The 18,933-nt window shown below is 48.6% G+C and overlaps 3 protein-coding genes across 5 annotated transcripts in view; 2 read left to right on the forward strand and 1 right to left on the reverse strand.

Annotated features, from left to right (window-relative positions):
• chm (CHM Rab escort protein) overlaps positions 1-13,046 on the forward strand; it is a 34,860-nt gene extending 21,814 nt beyond the window's left edge. The window contains exons 11-17 of one of the 2 annotated variants that reach the window (XM_072375147.1): positions 189-266; positions 6,078-6,185; positions 6,357-6,420; positions 8,628-8,724; positions 10,939-11,034; positions 12,535-12,686; positions 12,761-13,046. In XM_072375147.1, the coding sequence (XP_072231248.1) occupies positions 189-266; positions 6,078-6,185; positions 6,357-6,420; positions 8,628-8,724; positions 10,939-11,034; positions 12,535-12,686; positions 12,761-12,976 (811 nt within the window). In that variant the 3' untranslated portion in view covers positions 12,977-13,046. The remainder of the gene's footprint in view (positions 1-188; positions 267-6,077; positions 6,186-6,356; positions 6,421-8,627; positions 8,725-10,938; positions 11,035-12,534; positions 12,687-12,760) is intronic. The other variant, XM_072375148.1, reaches the window with a different exon arrangement.
• The window catches only part of ik (IK cytokine), a 244,856-nt gene that overhangs the window by 72,258 nt on the left and 153,665 nt on the right, over positions 1-18,933 (forward strand). The gene's annotated exons all lie outside the window — the stretch shown is intronic.
• Positions 14,349-16,883, reverse strand: rps14 (ribosomal protein S14). 2 transcript variants are annotated; one of them, XM_072375005.1, is made up of 5 exons: positions 16,799-16,883; positions 15,619-15,769; positions 15,386-15,547; positions 14,770-14,846; positions 14,349-14,460 (listed from the first exon to the last, which is right to left on the reverse strand). In XM_072375005.1, exons 2-5 carry the CDS (start codon positions 15,765-15,767, stop codon positions 14,393-14,395), a joined length of 456 nt encoding a protein of 151 aa, XP_072231106.1. In that variant the 5' UTR covers positions 15,768-15,769; positions 16,799-16,883; the 3' UTR covers positions 14,349-14,392. The 2 variants fall into 2 exon arrangements, with proteins under 2 accessions (XP_072231106.1, XP_072231105.1); XM_072375004.1 differs by having other exon boundaries at positions 15,619-15,772; positions 16,799-16,878.

The following is an 18,933-nucleotide window of genomic DNA, read 5'->3' on the forward strand; positions in this document are numbered from 1 at the left end:
GTATGAATGAAGTGCTCTGTTGGGAGCGCGGGGGCGGAGTCAGACAGACGGCTGGCTGTGATTGGCTCAGACAGCTGTCAGTAGGGATGGGGTTATGTCACTGAACAGAAGGACCAAACCGTTTCTGTTTGTGAAGAAAAGAAAGTGTCATGTAGGCCAAAGACTCACCTGTTGCTGCTGTTTTTCAGGATGTGCGCCGTGTTCGGGGGGATCTACTGTCTGAGACACTCGGTCCGCTCTCTCATCGTGGACCAGAACACCAACAGGTACGGCGCCGCCGCCACGCACACAGCGATACGTCGGCACACGGCGATACGCCGGCACGCCGGCACACGGCGACACGTCGGCACACGGCGGCGACACGCCGGCACACGGCGACACGTCGGCACACAGCGACACGCCGGCACGGCCGCCACACCACTCGGGGGAAGCCTTCAGCTGTCTTTACCAGCTCATTGGAACATATTTTACTTGTCCTGTTGCTATGGCAACATAACTATGAGATGTTTCATAAGCGTTATCAAACAGGAAAGTTTGAAGGGAATCTTAATATGAAGGTAATTATTAAAATACGACCAGAACACCTGAACACGTTCTGACGGTCTGGATCAGAACGTCACATCTGCATTGAACAGCTGTTTAATGCCGCGCACGTTTCAGCGGATGAGACAGATGGAGGCGGCGTGCACGACAGAGTGTGTCGTCTTCACCTTTAAAGGTTAAATAAATAATAACAGGCTTCAGGCTGTGATTGGTCATCACGTTGCCATAGCAACCCCCTCTCCGAGTGCATGTGTGTGACCTTCTGAGCTGTGATTGGACAATAATTTATGATCAGTAAAATATTCAATTTATGGAGAGGAAATGAAGATTATAATTTAAGGTGTGCTCCTCTTCATCACCCCCCCCTCTGATGGATGACCCCCCCCCTCAGCTGCCTGATCAGGTAATTGATTGACACGCACAGATGTTAGTATGAGGGAGGTCACACACATCTGTCAGGCCGTGCTGTCATGGTAACGTCAGCCCGTTTCACTTGTAATTTTCAGAAATCAAGAGCAGTGAGTCAAAAACAGCGCAGTGAGAGTCAAAAACAGCGCGGTGAGTCAAAACAAGAGCGTTGAGAGTCAAAAACACAGCAGTGAGAGTCAAAACAAGAACAGTGAGAGTCAAAACAAGAACAGTGAGAGTCAAAACAAGAGCAGTGAGAGTCAAAACAAGAGCAGTGAGAGTCAAAACAAGAGCAGTGAGAGTCAAAACAAGAGCAGTGAGAGTCAAAACAAGAACAGTGAGAGTCAAAACAAGAACAGTGAGAGTCAAAAACAGAGCAGTGAGAGTCAAAACAAGAACAGTGAGAGTCAAAACAAGAGCAGTGAGAGTCAAAACAAGAACAGTGAGAGTCAAAACAAGAGCAGAGAGTCAAAAACACAGCAGTGAGTAAACAACAGCAGTGAGAGTCAAAAACAGAGCAGTGAGAGTCAAAACAAGAGCAGTGAGAGTCAAAACAAGAACAGTGAGAGTCAAAAACAGAGCAGTGAGAGTCAAAACAAGAACAGTGAGAGTCAAAACAAGAACAGTGAGAGTCAAAAACACAGCAGTGAGTAAACAACAGCAGTGAGAGTCAAAAACAGAGCAGTGAGAGTCAAAAACAGCGCAGTGAGAGTCAAAAACAGAGCAGTGAGAGTCGAAAACAAGAGCAGTGAGAGTCAAAACAAGAGCAGTGAGAGTCAAAAACAGCAGTGAGAGTCAAAACAAGAGCAGTGAGAGTCAAAACAAGAGCAGTGAGAGTCAAAACAAGAGCAGTGAGAGTCAAAACAAGAGCAGTGAGAGTCAAAACAAGAGCAGTGAGAGTCAAAACAAGAGCAGTGAGAGTCAAAACAAGAGCAGTGAGAGTCAAAACAAGAGCAGTGAGTCAAAACAAGAGCAGTGAGAGTCAAAACAAGAGCAGTGAGAGTCAAAACAAGAACAGTGAGAGTCAAAAACACAGCAGTGAGTAAACAACAGCAGTGAGAGTCAAAAACAGAGCAGTGAGAGTCAAAACAAGAGCAGTGAGAGTCAAAAACAGAGCAGTGAGAGTCAAAACAAGAACAGTGAGAGTCAAAACAAGAACAGTGAGAGTCAAAAACACAGCAGTGAGTAAACAACAGCAGTGAGAGTCAAAAACAGAGCAGTGAGAGTCAAAAACAGCGCAGTGAGAGTCAAAAACAGAGCAGTGAGAGTCGAAAACAGAGCAGTGAGAGTCAAAAACAGAGCAGTGAGAGTCAAAACAAGAGCAGTGAGAGTCAAAACAAGAGCAGTGAGAGTCAAAACAAGAGCAGTGAGAGTCAAAACAAGAGCAGTGAGAGTCAAAACAAGAGCAGTGAGAGTCAAAAACAGCAGTGAGAGTCAAAACAAGAACAGTGAGAGTCAAAACAAGAGCAGTGAGAGTCAAAACAAGAGCAGAGAGTCAAAAACACAGCAGTGAGAGTCAAAACAAGAACAGTGAGAGTCAAAACAAGAGCAGTGAGAGTCAAAACAAGAGCAGTGAGAGTCAAAACAAGAACAGTGAGAGTCAAAACAAGAGCAGTGAGAGTCAAAACAAGAACAGTGAGAGTCAAAACAAGAACAGTGAGAGTCAAAACAAGAGCAGTGAGAGTCAAAACAAGAGCAGTGAGTCAAAACAAGAGCAGTGAGTCAAAACAAGAGCAGTGAGTCAAAATAAGAGCAGTGAGAGTCAAAACAAGAGCAGTGAGAGTCAAAACAAGAGCAGTGAGAGTCAAAAACAGCGCAGTGAGAGTCAAAAACAGCGCAGTGAGAGTCAAAAACAGAGCAGTGAGTCAAAAACAGCGCAGTGAGAGTCAAAAACAGAGCAGTGAGAGTCCAAACAAGAGCAGTGAGTCAAAAACAGCGCAGTGAGAGTCAAAAACAGCGCGGTGAGTCAAAACAAGAGCGTTGAGTCAAAAACAAGAGCAGTGAGAGTCAAAACAAGAGCAGTGAGTCAAAAACAGCGCAGTGAGAGTCAAAAACAGCGCGGTGAGTCAAAACAAGAGCGTTGAGAGTCAAAAACACAGCAGTGAGAGTCAAAACAAGAACAGTGAGAGTCAAAACAAGAACAGTGAGAGTCAAAACAAGAGCAGTGAGAGTCAAAACAAGAGCAGTGAGAGTCAAAACAAGAGCAGTGAGAGTCAAAACAAGAACAGTGAGAGTCAAAACAAGAACAGTGAGAGTCAAAAACAGAGCAGTGAGAGTCAAAACAAGAACAGTGAGAGTCAAAACAAGAACAGTGAGAGTCAAAACAAGAGCAGTGAGAGTCAAAACAAGAGCAGTGAGAGTCAAAATAAGAGCAGTGAGTCAAAACAAGAGCAGTGAGAGTCAAAACAAGAGCAGTGAGAGTCAAAACAAGAGCAGTGAGAGTCAAAAACAGCGCGGTGAGTCAAAACAAGAGCGTTGAGAGTCAAAAACACAGCAGTGAGAGTCAAAACAAGAACAGTGAGAGTCAAAACAAGAACAGTGAGAGTCAAAACAAGAGCAGTGAGAGTCAAAACAAGAGCAGTGAGAGTCAAAACAAGAACAGTGAGAGTCAAAACAAGAACAGTGAGAGTCAAAAACAGAGCAGTGAGAGTCAAAACAAGAACAGTGAGAGTCAAAACAAGAACAGTGAGAGTCAAAACAAGAGCAGTGAGAGTCAAAACAAGAGCAGTGAGAGTCAAAATAAGAGCAGTGAGTCAAAACAAGAGCAGTGAGAGTCAAAACAAGAGCAGTGAGAGTCAAAACAAGAGCAGTGAGAGTCAAAAACAGCGCAGTGAGAGTCAAAAACAGAGCAGTGAGAGTCAAAACAAGAGCAGTGAGTCAAAAACAGCGCAGTGAGAGTCTAAAACAGAGCAATCTAACTTTCCTAAACAAATCTAAACAAAGGAATTTATTCCAAAAAGGATGGAAATCCCCGTAGAAAGCAGCAGGAAGGACTCGTATAGAGTAAAACGGCTGAGGAGCCGGTAATGAAACACTTCATACGTTCACATGGATGGATTCAGTAAAGGTGGACAGGAAGTGGACCGGAAACTAAGCTGAGCTGCTCTGGTCTCAGCCTGGTTTTAATTCTTATTCTTATTATCAGCATTTATTTGTTGAATTCATCCAGACTGAGAGCTGCAGCAGCAGAAGTAGGCAGCTCTAACTCTGTGTGAGTGTTATTATCTGTTATATTCAGTGTGACCTCCTGCTGCTGCTTGGCCTCCAGAATATTTCTATACCCGGATATGTTAGTGTGTGTGTGTGTGTCAGAGGTTATGGATGAGCCTCTATGCGCTTCATTATTCCCAATAATAACCTGCAGCACAGCCTCAGTCTGCACACACCCTTGAAAAGGCTGAAAATCAATCACTTTAAAGCAGCTCGTGTCTTCATCAGCACTGTGTTAATTCTCTGTCGGCTGTTTTTAAAGCTCACTTTCACTCCTGAACACAGCGATGTGAGAATGAACGGGTCTGACTGCAGGACTTTAGGGTTCTTTAAGGTTCTTTAGGGTTCGGGTGGAACTGGATGACGCTGAGTTTCTTCCAGCCGTTGCTTCTGGTCGACCTCTCTGGGTTTAAAGACAGACTCAGACTTCTGTTTTTACTAAATTTACAACAAAGAACATTTAAAAGTCACCAGCTGGCAGCCGTCTACACATTTTGCAGCGAGCGTCCAAAGCACTCAGCTGTTTCACTCTGAAATGATCACCTGCCTGTTGCCGTTCGTTGATTATTCAGCAGTCAGCACAAAGCTGAAGGATTTAGGGCTCAACAGCTGTTTGTGTGCGTGAGAAACAGGCTTTCAGGCTTTCAGCTTCAACAGCTCCACAAAGGTGCACCGAGTCCTCCTCAGAGTGAAACTACGTCAGGGATTTAGGGTGTGCGGTTCCTCGGGTTTGTTGTTCCTCGGGTGTGTTGTTCCTCGGGTTTGTTGTTCCTCGGGTCTGTTGTTCCTCGGGTGTCTGCGGTTCCTCGGGTTTGTTGTTCCTCGGGTCTGTTGTTCCTCGGGTCTGTTGTTCCTCGGGTGTGTGCGGTTCCTCGGGTCTGTTGTTCCTCGGGTCTGTTGTTGTTCCTCGGGTCTGTTGTTCCTCGGGTCTGTTGTTGTTCCTCGGGTCTGTTGTTGTTCCTCGGGTCTGTTGTTGTTCCTCGGGTGTGCGGTTCCTCGGGTGTGTGCGGTTCCTCGGGTGTGCGCGGTTCCTCGGGTGTGTGCGGTTCCTCGGACGTGTGCGGTTCCTCGGACGTGTGCGGTTCCTCGGGTCTGTTGTTGTTCCTCGGGTCTGTTGTTGTTCCTCGGGTCTGTTGTTGTTCCTCGGGTCTGTTGTTGTTCCTCGGGTCTGTTGTTGTTCCTCGGGTCTGTTGTTGTTCCTCGGGTCTGTTGTTGTTCCTCGGGTCTGTTGTTGTTCCTCGGGTCTGTTGTTGTTCCTCGGGTGTGCGGTTCCTCGGGTGTGCGCGGTTCCTCGGGTCTGTTGTTCCTCGGGTGTGCGGTTCCTCGGGTGTGTGCGGTTCCTCGGGTGTGTGCGGTTCCTCGTGTCACAGTTGGAAAATAAAACAAGAATAAAAGGTTCTGCAGGTGGTTTCAGTCCGACGGTTCCTCTGAAAGGCCCCACTCACCTGGGGTGTCCCTCAGGGCTGTGCGTTGGGCCCCAGGCTCACGTCAGAATGCTGCTGCTTATTTAAAGATAACTGAAAATCAGACCCAGGTTCCAATCTTTGGAAACCCTGAATTTCTTGATTTGGTCACTTTTGATCTGTTTACCTGTAATTTCCACTCTTCTCTGAAGAATCCTGGTGAATATTTTAAGTGTTTTTAAATTTGAAAAGCAAACTGATTTGGAGAGCTTCATGGACAAGCTTCAGTTTACTTACTGGACGCCTTAAATACCCAAACCCCAGCTTAATGAGCCCAGAACCAGAACCAGGCTAAAAACAAAAGCAGATCCAGTACTTATTACTGCTGTCAAACTCATTCCAATAAATTCCATCCACCTGAATCCATAAATCATCCAGATACTAGAATAAAGAACATTAATGAGATAAAACACAGAAAGCAGGTGACATCACCACATGTCCTCGCTGTTTCAGGTGCAAGGCTGTGATTGACAGCCGCGGACAGCGAATCAGCTGCAGACATTTTGTGGTGGAGGACGGCTTCGTGGGCGCAGACAGGAAAAAGGTGGCCACGCCCCCCAGGTCAGAACCCATTTCATGGCGCTGCCGTCTCCTCGCCTCCACCTTCATGGAGGCTGAGGAGACGGTGCTTTTCTCAGGTGGAGCGACACCTGATGAAGGTGGAAGCAGCTGCTCCTCAGGAGCCGGGTCGGTGTGAATAAGCCTGTTCTGGTTTCTGTTTCCGTGTTACAGCTTTCTGAGCCGAGCCGTCCTGATCACAGACTCCTCCCTGCTGCCGGCAGACTCAGACCAGCAGGTAAACCCTTCATGTTGCTATTCTGCGGTTCTGAGGAGGTGAAACTCAGCTGATCTGAGCAGAGTTCTGGTTTTACGGGATTAAACATCAGGGATTATACGTCTCAGTCCAGGTCAGCTGGACTTCTTCTTCTTCTTGGTTCAGTTTGATGAACAGAATATAAACGTGAAAACTTCAAATAGATCGATTTAATGGTGACTTGAAAAACTGTGAAGCTTGATTTTTGCTGTTTACCTGCGTTATAAAAGTACAGTTTTAGTTGAATTAAGACAACAACTCCTCCACTTATGTGAGGAGAGGACTGGTGTTGTGTTGGAAACACACCTTAAACACAGCTGCAGGTTGTCTGAGTTACAGAACGGAACCGTTCAGCTAGAAAGCTTCAGCTAACAAAGTAATGTGGGAACAATAATGTTCATCTTTCAGGAAGGAACAGCAGTAACTCCTTAGAAGTTGGTGTACGTCATCTTCATTAGCTAAGCTGTTAGCATTAGCTGCTGCTAAAGGAGGAAATAAATCAGTAAATAAACCATGAGGAGTTATTTCATTAGCTAAGCTGTTAGCGTTAGCTGCTGCTAAAGTAAGAAATAAATCAGTAAATAAACCATGAGGAGTTATTTCATTAGCTAAGCTGTTAGCGTTAGCTGCTGCTAAAGGAAGAAATAAGTCAGTAAATAAACCATGAGGAGTTATTTCATTAGCTAAGCTGTTAGCGTTAGCTGCTGCTAAAGGAAGAAATAAATCAGTAAATAAACCATGAGGAGTTATTTCTGCATTAGCTAAGCTGTTAGCGTTAGCTGCTGCTAAAGGAAGAAACAAATCAGTAAATAAACCATGAGGAGTTATTTCATTAGCTAAGCTGTTAGCGTTAGCTGCTGCTAAAGGAAGAAATAAATCAGTAAATAAACCATGAGGAGTTATTTCATTAGCTAAGCTGTTAGCGTTAGCTGCTGCTAAAGGAAGAAATAAATCAGTAAATAAACCATGAGTTATTTCATTAGCTAAGCTGTTAGCGTTAGCTGCTGCTAAAGGAAGAAATAAATCAGTAAATAAACCATGAGGAGTTATTTCATTAGCTAAGCTGTTAGCGTTAGCTGCTGCTAAAGGAAGAAATAAATCACTAAATAAACCATGAGGAGTTATTTCTGCATTAGCTAAGCTGTTAGCGTTAGCTGCTGCTAAAGGAAGAAATAAATCAGTAAATAAACCATGAGGAGTTATTTCATTAGCTAAGCTGTTAGCGTTAGCTGCTGCTAAAGGAAGAAATAAATCAGTAAATAAACCATGAGGAGTTATTTCTGCATTAGCTAAGCTGTTAGCGTTAGCTGCTGCTAAAGGAAGAAACAAATCAGTAAATAAACCATGAGTTATTTCATTAGCTAAGCTGTTAGCATTAGCTGCTGCTAAAGGAAGAAATAAATCAGTAAATAAACCATGAGTTATTTCATTAGCTAAGCTGTTAGCGTTAGCTGCTGCTAAAGGAAGAAATAAATCAGTAAATAAACCATGAGGAGTTATTTCATTAGCTAAGCTGTTAGCGTTAGCTGCTGCTAAAGGAAGAAATAAATCAGTAAATAAACCATGAGGAGTTATTTCATTAGCTAAGCTGTTAGCGTTAGCTGTTAGCGTTAGCTGCTGCTAAAGGAAGAAATAAATCAGTAAATAAACCATGAGGAGTTATTTCTCAGATGCTTCCATTTCCCTGCTCTGAAGTTCAGGCTCTGAGAGTTGGAACTGATCCTCTTTGTGGCTCAGTTCCTTCAGTCCAGCGTTGAACTGGACCAAGTTGTTAAAACAGTGGGATGAAAAGTGTCTGCTGCACATTCACAGTCTTTAGCTAACTCTGCTGGAACATTAGCCTCAGATATAGTTTATCCACTGGGCTCTTATATCCTCTGAGGCTGCTGCTGGATGGAAGATGCATGCTCCTCAGTGCAGCTGACAGCAGAACATTTCCACCAGAAGCTGGCTTCATCCGCCCAGCAGGGTGGAGGTGAGGGGGCTTAGCAGAGGAGGCGGGGCTTAGCAGAGGAGGCGGAGCCAACTTCAGGAGTGACGTACTTTAGAAATGAAGGGTAACCGGTCATAAAGCAGATTTAGGTTCCCTGTTCATCGGATTTATCTCATCTTTGCCTGTTTCTCCTCACGTGTTCATTCAAATGTAAACTTCTTCTGTTAAAACAGCATGTAAATATCATTTTCCTCAGGTTTCCGTGGTAACGGTTCCTCCAGAGGCGGTGGGATGTCCGGCGGTGAAGATGGTGGAGCTGTGTTCGTCCACGATGACCTGCATCCCTGGAACATGTGAGTTCGGCAGACAAAACTTTAAATGAGTTTTCAGATGTAAGAAATGTGTCAAACTGATTAATTAGGTTAATTTCAACCGAAATAATATCAAATATATTCCAGGAAATAAATGAAACCGTTTCTTTTGAAAAGTCTCCACACAGAGAGGAAGAAGAATCCTCCTGGTGGTAAGTCTGTGGGATAGAAACGACTCATTTTCTCACTGTGGCGGCGTTCATCAAACCGAACGGCACATCGAACCGAACGCCACGTCGAACCGAACGCCACGTCGAACCGAACGCCACATCGAACCGAACGCCACGTCGAACCGAACCCCACATCGAACCGAACGCCACATCGAACCGAACGCCACGTCGAACCGAACGCCACATCGAACCGAACGCCACATCGAACCGAACGCCACGTCGAACCGAACGCCACATCGAACCGAACGCCACATCGAACCGAACGCCACGTCGAACCGAACGCCACGTCGAACCGAACCCCACATCGAACCGAACCCCACATCGAACCGAACGCCACATCGAACCGAACGCCGTGTCGAACCAAACGCCGCGTCAAAGCAACACGAACGGGACGTAAAACATGTCAGATGTCTGCAGAGAGCCTCAGAACGCAGAGAAAATCATTGAAAGTATCAGTGGGTGGAGCCAGCTCTCCATCCAGGATGATGTCATGACCGCTCCTCGCTTCCTGTCCAGGTCATGTGACCGACCTCCGTCTCAGTGGGAGGAGCATCGGCAGCGAGCAGGAAGTTCCTGAGAGAAGCTTCGTCCTTGAAGATAAATCCACAAACTGTGATTAATGACCAACACAGCAGCCAGTGTGTGTTCCGCCTGTCATCATCTTCCTCCTCTGCTGCAGTGTGATTGGTTACTGAGTCACTGGGCCTGAACGCCTTCAAACAAAACATCATCCATCTTCAGACTCCATTACAAACACGCAGCAGCATCATTCTGAGACTAAATCACACCTTTTCCTTCACTTCACCAAAACTTTATCAATCCCTGCAGCTTTAATTATTAATAAAGAGAACAAATTAAATCTAAACCAGCTGAAGTGCAGCAGAGAGGAAGGTAGGAACCTTCAGAGGTCTCCATCAGTGGGTTGGGCTGTTGTTTCTGTTGCTTAGCAACAACTCAGCTGATGATGTCACACACAGCGTCAGCAGGTAACTCAGGTGAACTCTCAGCAGACAACATGGACAGAAACTCACAGCCAGCAGTTCAACATCTGGGCTGCAGAGACGCTCCAGGATTCCACCATCTGTTGTTAACCAGCTCTGTGATCCTCCTCCTTTACTGTTAGCGCTCTGTCTGCAGTCTCTGTCTGCCCGGATAGTCTTAAAGCTGAGCAGAGAGCTGTTAGAGTTGTTCCTGCAGCCAGGTCCAGGATTCCACCATCTGTTGTTAACCAGCTCTGTGATCCTCCTCCTTTACTGTTAGCTCTCTGTCTGCAGGCTCTGTCTGCCCGGATAGTCTTAAAGCTGAGCAGAGAGCTGTTAGAGTTGTTCCTGCAGCCAGGTCCAGGATTCCACCATCTGTTGTTAACCAGCTCTGTGATCCTCCTCCTTTACTGTTAGCGCTCTGTCTGCAGTCTCTGTCTGCCCGGATAGTCTTAAAGCTGAGCAGAGAGCTGTTAGAGCTGTTCCTGCAGCCAGGTCCAGGATTCCACCATCTGTTGTTAACCAGCTCTGTGATCCTCCTCCTTTACTGTTAGCGCTCTGTCTGCAGTCTCTGTCTGCCCGGATAGTCTTAAAGCTGAGCAGAGAGCTGTTAGAGCTGTTCCTGCAGCCAGGTCCAGGATTCCACCATCTGTTGTTAACCAGCTCTGTGATCCTCCTCCTTTACTGTTAGCGCTCTGTCTGCAGTCTCTGTCTGCCCGGATAGTCTTAAAGCTGAGCAGAGAGCTGTTAGAGTTGTTCCTGCAGCCAGGTCCAGGATTCCACCATCTGTTGTTAACCAGCTCTGTGATCCTCCTCCTTTACTGTTAGCGCTCTGTCTGCAGTCTCTGTCTGCCCGGATAGTCTTAAAGCTGAGCAGAGAGCTGTTAGAGTTGTTCCTGCAGCCAGGTCCAGGATTCTGGACCAGAGATCTCACATTTCCCCTGATGATTAAAGGAAGAAATGCTTTAAACTTCCTCCTTTTTGTTGTACGGCTGTTGATATTCTGTGCTTGACATCAGCTGATGTTGTTTTCTGTCTTTGTGAAGATCTGGTCCACCTCACCTGTCAGTCAGTTGGCTCCGCCTACGAGGACCTGTCACCGGTGGTAACCAGGATGTTCCACACGGAGTCACATGACCAAGGTACACACACCATCATCGGAGTAAAGAGAGCAGGGGGAGGAGAGGTGCATCATGGGAGCTCCCCCAGCAGGCTGGGCCTACAGCAGCAGAACTATGGGATGTTTCAGGCCCACCTGAGCCATCCCTAACTATAAGCTTTATCAGAAAGGAAAGTTTCAGCCTGATCTTAAAGGTAGAGAGGGTGTCTGCTTCCTGAAGCCAAACTGGCAGCTGGTTCCACAGAGAGGGGCCTGATAACTGAAGGCTCTGCCTCCCATTCTGCTTTTAGGGGCCTGATAACTGAAGGCTCTGCCTCCCATTCTGCTTTTAGGGGCCTGATAACTGAAGGCTCTGCCTCCCATTCTGCTTTTAGGGGCCTGATAACTGAAGGCTCTGCCTCCCAGTCTGCTTTTAGGGGCCTGATAACTGAAGGCTCTGCCTCCCATTCTACTTTTAGGGGCCTGATAACTGAAGGCTCTGCCTCCCATTCTGCTTTTAGGGGCCTGATATCTGAAGGCTCTGCCTCCCATTCTGCTTTTAGGGGCCTGATAACTGAAGGCTCTGCCTCCCATTCTGCTTTTAGGGGCCTGATAACTGAAGGCTCTGCCTCCCATTCTGCTTTTAGGGGCCTGATAACTGAAGGCTCTGCCTCCCATTCTGCTTTTAGGGGCCTGATAACTGAAGGCTCTGCCTCCCATTCTGCTTTTAGGGGCCTGATAACTGAAGGCTCTGCCTCCCATTCTGCTTTTAGGGGCCTGATAACTGAAGGCTCTGCCTCCCATTCTGCTTTTAGGGGCCTGATAACTGAAGGCTCTGCCTCCCATTCTGCTTTTAGGGGCCTGATAACTGAAGGCTCTGCCTCCCATTCTGCTTTTAGGGGCCTGATAACTGAAGGCTCTGCCTCCCATTCTGCTTTTAGGGGCCTGATAACTGAAGGCTCTGCCTCCCATTCTGCTTTTAGGGGCCTGATAACTGAAGGCTCTGCCTCCCATTCTGCTTTTAGGGGCCTGATAACTGAAGGCTCTGCCTCCCATTCTGCTTTTAGGGGCCTGATAACTGAAGGCTCTGCCTCCCATTCTGCTTTTAGGGGCCTGATAACTGAAGGCTCTGCCTCCCATTCTGCTTTTAGGGGCCTGATAACTGAAGGCTCTGCCTCCCATTCTGCTTTTAGGGGCCTGATAACTGAAGGCTCTGCCTCCCATTCTGCTTTTAGAAACTCTGGGAACCACAAGTAAACCTGCAGCCTGAGAGCAAAGTGCTCTGCTGGGGAAATATCCAGCTGTGAGATCTTTAAGATGTGATGGAGTCCAGGCTGATTAAAGGTGGAACTCACCTGCAAACTTTCTCTCCTCTCTAACCTCCTCCTCTCTTTGCGTCGTTCATCTTCTTCTTCTGTGGTTTTAATTAGCAGCAGATACTCTGTCAGGGAGGATGGATGGATGGGGGGTGCAGATTCATCACAGCTGATGGAGGAGGCGGGGCTTCATGGTATTAAACTGTTTAATGGAGGCTTTTCCACAGCTGCAGGGAGCCGGCCCGCCGTCCTCTGGGGGCTCTACTTCAACATGGCCGACGGCGCGGCGCTGCAGCCTGAAGGTCACGACCTCCCGTCCAACGTGCACCTGTGCTCCGGGCCAGATGGAAGTCTGGGACACGAGCACGCCATCAAACAGGTATGATGTCACAGAGCCGCCCTCTGACCCCAGGGGGCCCAGAAAGGTCCGAACACGCTCTGCTCTGTGTTCAGGCCCAGTTCATCTTCCAGAAGATCCTCCCCGGCGAGGAGTTCTGTCCTGCAGCGCCGAACCCTGAAGACATCATCTATGATGGGGAGAACGGCTCCGCCCCCCCAGGGGAGGAGGAGAAGGGGGAGGAGCCAAAGGAGGAGAAGGAGCCGAAGGGGGAGGAGCCAAAGGAGGAGAAGGAGCCGAAGGGGGAGGAGCCTGTTCAGGCTGAGGAGTGATGACTCACAGCTGCCTTTGATTGTTTTTGTCTTATTTAAATCTGCTGAATCATTAAAATCATTAAAGCTTCACCGACCAGCCTCTGACTTTACAGGGGCCACACACACACACTCAGCTACCTACGGGGGCCACACACACACACACAGCTACCTACGGGGGCCACACACACAGCTACCTACGGGGGCCACACACACACACACACAGCTACCTACGGGGGCCACACACACACACACAGCTACCTACGGGGGCCACACACACAGCTACCTACGGGGGCCACACACACACACACAGCTACCTACGGGGGCCACACACACAGCTACCTACGGGGGCCACACACACACACACACAGCTACCTACGGGGGCCACACACACACACACAGCTACCTACGGGGGCCACACACACAGCTACCTACGGGGGCCACACACACAGCTACCTACGGGGGCCACACACACAGCTACCTACGGGGGCCACACACACAGCTACCTACGGGGGCCACATACACACAGCTACCTACGGGGGCCACACACACACACACACACACAGCTACCTACGGGGGCCACACACACACACACACACACAGCTACCTACGGGGGCCACACACACACACACAGCTACCTACGGGGGCCACACACACAGCTACCTACGGGGGCCACACACACACACACAGCTACCTACGGGGGCCACACACACAGCTACCTACGGGGGCCACACACACACACACACACACAGCTACCTACGGGGGCCACACACACACACACAGCTACCTACGGGGGCCACACACACAGCTACCTACGGGGGCCACACACACACACACACACACAGCTACCTACGGGGGCCACACACACACACACAGCTACCTACGGGGGCCACACACACAGCTACCTACGGGGGCCACACACACACACACAGCTACCTACGGGGGCCACACACACAGCTACCTACGGGGGCCACACACACACACACACACACAGCTACCTACGGGGGCCACACACACACACACAGCTACCTACGGGGGCCACACACACAGCTACCTACGGGGGCCACACACACACACACACACACAGCTACCTACGGGGGCCACACACACACACACAGCTACCTACGGGGGCCACACACACACACACAGCTACCTACGGGGGCCACACACACTAAAAGTTTGTCACTGATCACCGTTTCGGGTCAATGAATCGGTGTATTGATCGTAGAACTTTATCGGGCCCCTCCCCCCCTGCAGCACACGGCTCTTCGGCCCGTGTTCACTCAGCGGCTCGCTGCCCGACAGCAGAACCGGGTCAGATCAGTACCTTTCTCCTCGGTTAATGAACGCCCCAGAACCCGATCAGACGTATTGATCAGCACAGAACACACAGTTGGACTTTAAGCTTTTATTGTAAATCTGGAAGTTGTTTACAGTTTACAGACGGCGCCCGCGGCGCCCGCCCTTCCTCCGGGTCGAGTCCGACGGGATCGGAGTGACGTCCTCTGAACACATGAAGAAGAGAAACAGGAAGTCAGCGAGATGCACACAGAACAGAACCGGGTCAGAACCGCACACTCTGGCACTTCCCTGCGTGTCGGGTTCAGAAACACCGACCAGAACACAACAGAGCCGACGGGCAGGACCCAAACGGGTCTGCTGCAGAACCTCAGCTGTTCTGAGGCGTGAGAAACCTGTGCAGGTGTGCGGTTCTGTCCGGTTCTGCCGAGACGCTAACTGCCCTCTGATTCAGCTCCTGTGAGCTCAACAGAACCACAGCTCCCATGATGCTTTGCAGTGTGTGTGGAACGTACCGATGCGTCCGATCTTCATGCCGGATCGGGCCAGAGCTCTGAGAGCCGACTGAGCTCCGGGTCCAGGAGTCTTTGTCCTGAAACAGACACACAGATGAGTTCTGCCCAGAGAGGAGAACGGTCCAGAACCACCTCTGGAGCCAGTTCTAACTCAGGTCCAAAGAACCAGAACCAAACAGGTGAGAAACTGTCTGACCCGCTAACTCAGAGGTTCTGGTTCCTGCAGATTAAAGGTCTGACAAAGTTCATGATTCAATAACCTGATTTACATGTGGTGACATCACTGATGACATCACACTGGATTCTGAACACAACTATGAACAAAACTGCTCCAGCTTCTATATTTTTTAATGATTTTCTCTCATTTTATTCACATATTCATTCATCTGTTCATGTTCTCTAACTTTCACCTGGTCACCTTCCACATAAAGGCGTGAGCTAACGGCCAAACACTTCCTGTTAGCTCACGCAGCTAGCAGGAAGCTAACGGCCAAACACTTCCTGTTAGCTCACGCAGCTAGCAGGAAGCTAACGGCCAAACACTTCCTGTTAGCTCACGCAGCTAGCAGGAAACTAACGGCGCCACCGAAGCCTGGGACCAAACATGGCCGCTCACCTGTTCCCTCCGGTGGCTCTCAGCTTGATGTGCAGCGCTGTGATTCCCAGCTCTTTGCAGCGCTGGGCCACGTCCTGAGCCGCCAACATGGCGGCGTACGGAGACGACTCGTCTCTGTCCGCCTTCACCTTCATCCCGCCGGTCACACGGCAGATGGTCTCCCTGGAAACAGACACACCAATCAGAGAGCAGCTCGGCCGGGCGAGCGAGCGCAGACTCACGGCAGGACCTACTTTCCGGAGAGGTCGGTGACGTGCACGAAGGTGTCGTTGAAGGAGGCGAAGATGTGGCAGACGCCGAACACGTTCTCGCCTTCGGCCACCTGGGGCCCCAGGCTGATGACCTGCTCCTCCTTCTTCTCTTTCCCTTTGCGAGGAGCCATGTCTGCTGAGGGAGAGGAGACACGTCAGAGGGCCCGGTTCTGATCAGGCACGCCAGAGGGCCCGGTTCTGATCAGACACGCCAGAGGGCCCGGTTCTGATCAGGCACGCCAGAGGGCCCGGTTCTGATCAGGCACGTCAGAGGGCCCGGTTCTGATCAGGCACGTCAGAGGGCCCGGTTCTGATCAGACACGTCAGAGGGCCCGGTTCTGATCAGGCCCCGGCTCACAGAACCGCAGCCTGCTCAGAGCCACCTGTGACATCACATGAGGTCAGCTGACACACTGTGCAACGCTAAAATCCGTCCCCGTGACGTAGAACCACAGCCCAATGAGTTCTGATCCATCTGCCCAGCACCCGGGCTCAGACCCGGCAGCAGGTCTGAGCCCAGAACACAGTCAGTCCGGCTCAGACACGTTGGTACACAAAAACAGAACATTGGACCAGCAGAACCTTTCTAAAGCTGTTCAGGTAAATTAAACATAGGAACTCACGGTTTGTCACGCGCCTGGTGCGTTTCAATCTAAGCCTGTCCGATAATAAACGAACCGAACCTGTCCTACCGAACCTCAGAGGACCAGAACACTGCCGTCAGAACCCACCTGAGACACTAACATCACGCTGGACTCAGCCTCCACTGAGTCTGCGCAGAAGCCTGGAGGCTAACGCTAGCCTAACATTAGCTTCACCTGCTACTTCACTCAACTGGTAAAAACTCGCTGCTCACCTCTCCGCGTGCGTACAACACAAACCTTAACTCACCTGTCCGCACGGCTACAAACTGAACAAATAATCTGGGTTATTTTCCCGCTTCTGGAAGCTCCGCGCGCAGCTAAAATGGCGACCAGTGAGAGCAGAAAGAGACAAACATAAGGAAAAAGCCCCCAAAAGTAACATTTATCAACCCCAGAGAAACAATTCACCCACCGACACACGCGCGCACCTTCACTCTGTCAGCACACACACGTTAAATCAGCGGATGGTCACCTGGAAGGTGGATTAAAGACGGATAAAGTCTCCGTGCAGCACTCACCTATGTGCGTCTCTTTGCCGAGCAGAAACAAGAAAGGAGGAACTTCCGCTTCCGGCTCCTCACATGACCACTTCCGCGAGGGCGCGAGCGACAGCCACCGCGTGGTCGTTTTATTCATGGCATGGTTGAACACAGCATACAGGAGGGAGAGATATGAAGTGTTTCTGCTTATAAATGTCAAAATAAGGTGGATGTGAAGGTTTTGCTTCGATGAAAGTGATAAAACAATAAGAATAGTCTCTGCCTTTGTTTAAATGGGTGCAGCTGTAACAAAAGAATTAAAGTATTCTTTACAGAAGAAATAAAGTATTCTGATTTATTCTGACAAAGAAAAAGTTTGCACTGATTTCAGGATCAGAAGCAGAGGTTTCAGCTCGTGGGCTCAGCTGTATCCTGTCAGGATGACGTCATGATGACATCATTGATCTGAGGAAGGAGAATGAACTGAAGCGTCATGTCATCATTATTATCTTCTATCATTATTTAAACATTGTTTCAGCCATCTCAGAACAAAGTCTGAATTATCGAAACATTTTTTAACAGGAAAGGAGCTGATACTGAAGGAATAAAGATTTTTATTTAAAAAAGTGGAAATTTTCAGCATCGAGACAAAACTTTCCAACTGATTCACCTTCTTAGAGAAAAATGATGTAATCAGTGAATCTATTTCAGTTTTCACTTCACTTCAGGAAGTGGCCGGGGACGTCTGGGTTTCTCTGTTAAAGCTGCTGCCCCCGCGACCCCCGGATAAGCGGCAGATGATGGATGGATGGATGGACTTCACTTCTAATTAAATCCAATTAATTGAATTCAAAATTAGTCCCATTCATACAGAACCAATTAAAACAGTAGCCGAGCTAAAATAAACCAGCAGACTGCACTGAAACTTCTCTCTGATCCAATCCCCGTCCTGAGCTGCACGAGGCGACTGTGGAGAGAAAAAACTCCCTTTAACAGGAAGAAACCTCCATCAGAACCAGAACCAGGAAGAAACCTCCATCAGAACCAGAACCAGGAAGGGTCCATCTGCCTGGACCAGCTGGGGCTGAGAGGACAGGAAAGAGGGGACAACAAGCAGCGTAACACCAGGCCAGAGACACCTGCTGAGAGAGAGAAACACAACTTGTGTTCCTGATTTTAATGATATTACGAAGGTGAAAGAAGGCAGAAACCTGTTTTATATGTGAGTCAAAGTCAAATAACTCCAAGGTTCCTCACTGTAGAACTAGAAGCCAAGGAAATACCATCTAGAGTAACTATATAACAGGACAGTTTCTCCCTGAAGCGCTCAGGTCCAAAGAGAACCACCTCAGTTTGTCTGAATTTAAAAGCAGACAGTTCTGAGTCATCCAGGTCTTTATGTCTTTAAGACAGGCTTGTAGTCTGACCAACCTGTTGGTTTCATCTGGTTTCATAGATAAGTACAGCTGAGTATCATCAGCATAGCAATGGAAATTTATGCCATGCTGTCTGATAATGTTACCTAATGGAAGCATGTATGAAGTAAAAAGAATCGGTCCAAGCACAGAACCCTGAGGAACTCCATGACTTACTTACCACGTTGTTTGCTGGACACCATCTGGACAACCAGTGATTGAATGAGGACATGCGGCTAAACATGTCATCACTGGTCAGATTTGGCAGGGGTCCAGAGAAAACTACGGAGTCCCACATTGTTTTGGCAAAATTACACACCGATGCAACATTAATTTTAGTGACCTCCGATTGGCGTAACCGGGTGTCATTACCGCCGACGTGAATAACTATTTTACCGTATTTCCGCTTATCCTTAGCCAGCAGTTTTAAATAGGATTCTATGTCGCCCGCTCTGGCCCCTGGAATACATTTGACTGGTCGCTGGTGTCTCTAATGCCACGTTTCTGACTATAGAGCTGCCAATTACCAGGGTTTTGTCCTCAGAGGGTGTGTCGCTGAGTGGGGAAAATCTGTTTGAAACGTGGACAGGTTGATGGTGAACCACGGGCTTGACTTTAGGACTATGACTCCTCTTCCTGACAGTCACCCAGCCAGGCTGGGGTCCCGGCTGCTCGGGATCTGCTCAGGGGCAGCTAATGGGGCTACGCGAGTGTGGTGTATCGCGATGGTCGCCTTCAGACAGCCGGTGTGGATGATGC

The sequence above is a fragment of the Leuresthes tenuis genome, unplaced genomic scaffold (genome assembly GCF_036924035.1).
Source record: "Leuresthes tenuis unplaced genomic scaffold, fLeuTen1.0.hap1 SCAF_21, whole genome shotgun sequence".
Lineage (NCBI taxonomy): Eukaryota > Metazoa > Chordata > Actinopteri > Atheriniformes > Atherinopsidae > Leuresthes > Leuresthes tenuis.

Bases quoted from the DNA above. Each gene is read 5' to 3' on its own strand.
- rps14 (XM_072375005.1), bottom strand. From the start codon at position 15,767: ATGGCTCCTCGCAAAGGGAAAGAGAAGAAGGAGGAGCAGGTCATCAGC. The intron at 15,548-15,618 runs GTAGGTCCTGCC...GTCTGTTTCCAG, and splicing joins GTCACCGACCTCTCCGGAAA to GGAGACCATCTGCCGTGTGA. The intron at 14,847-15,385 runs GTGAGCGGCCAT...TGTCTGTTTCAG, and splicing joins AGAGCCACCGGAGGGAACAG to GACAAAGACTCCTGGACCCG.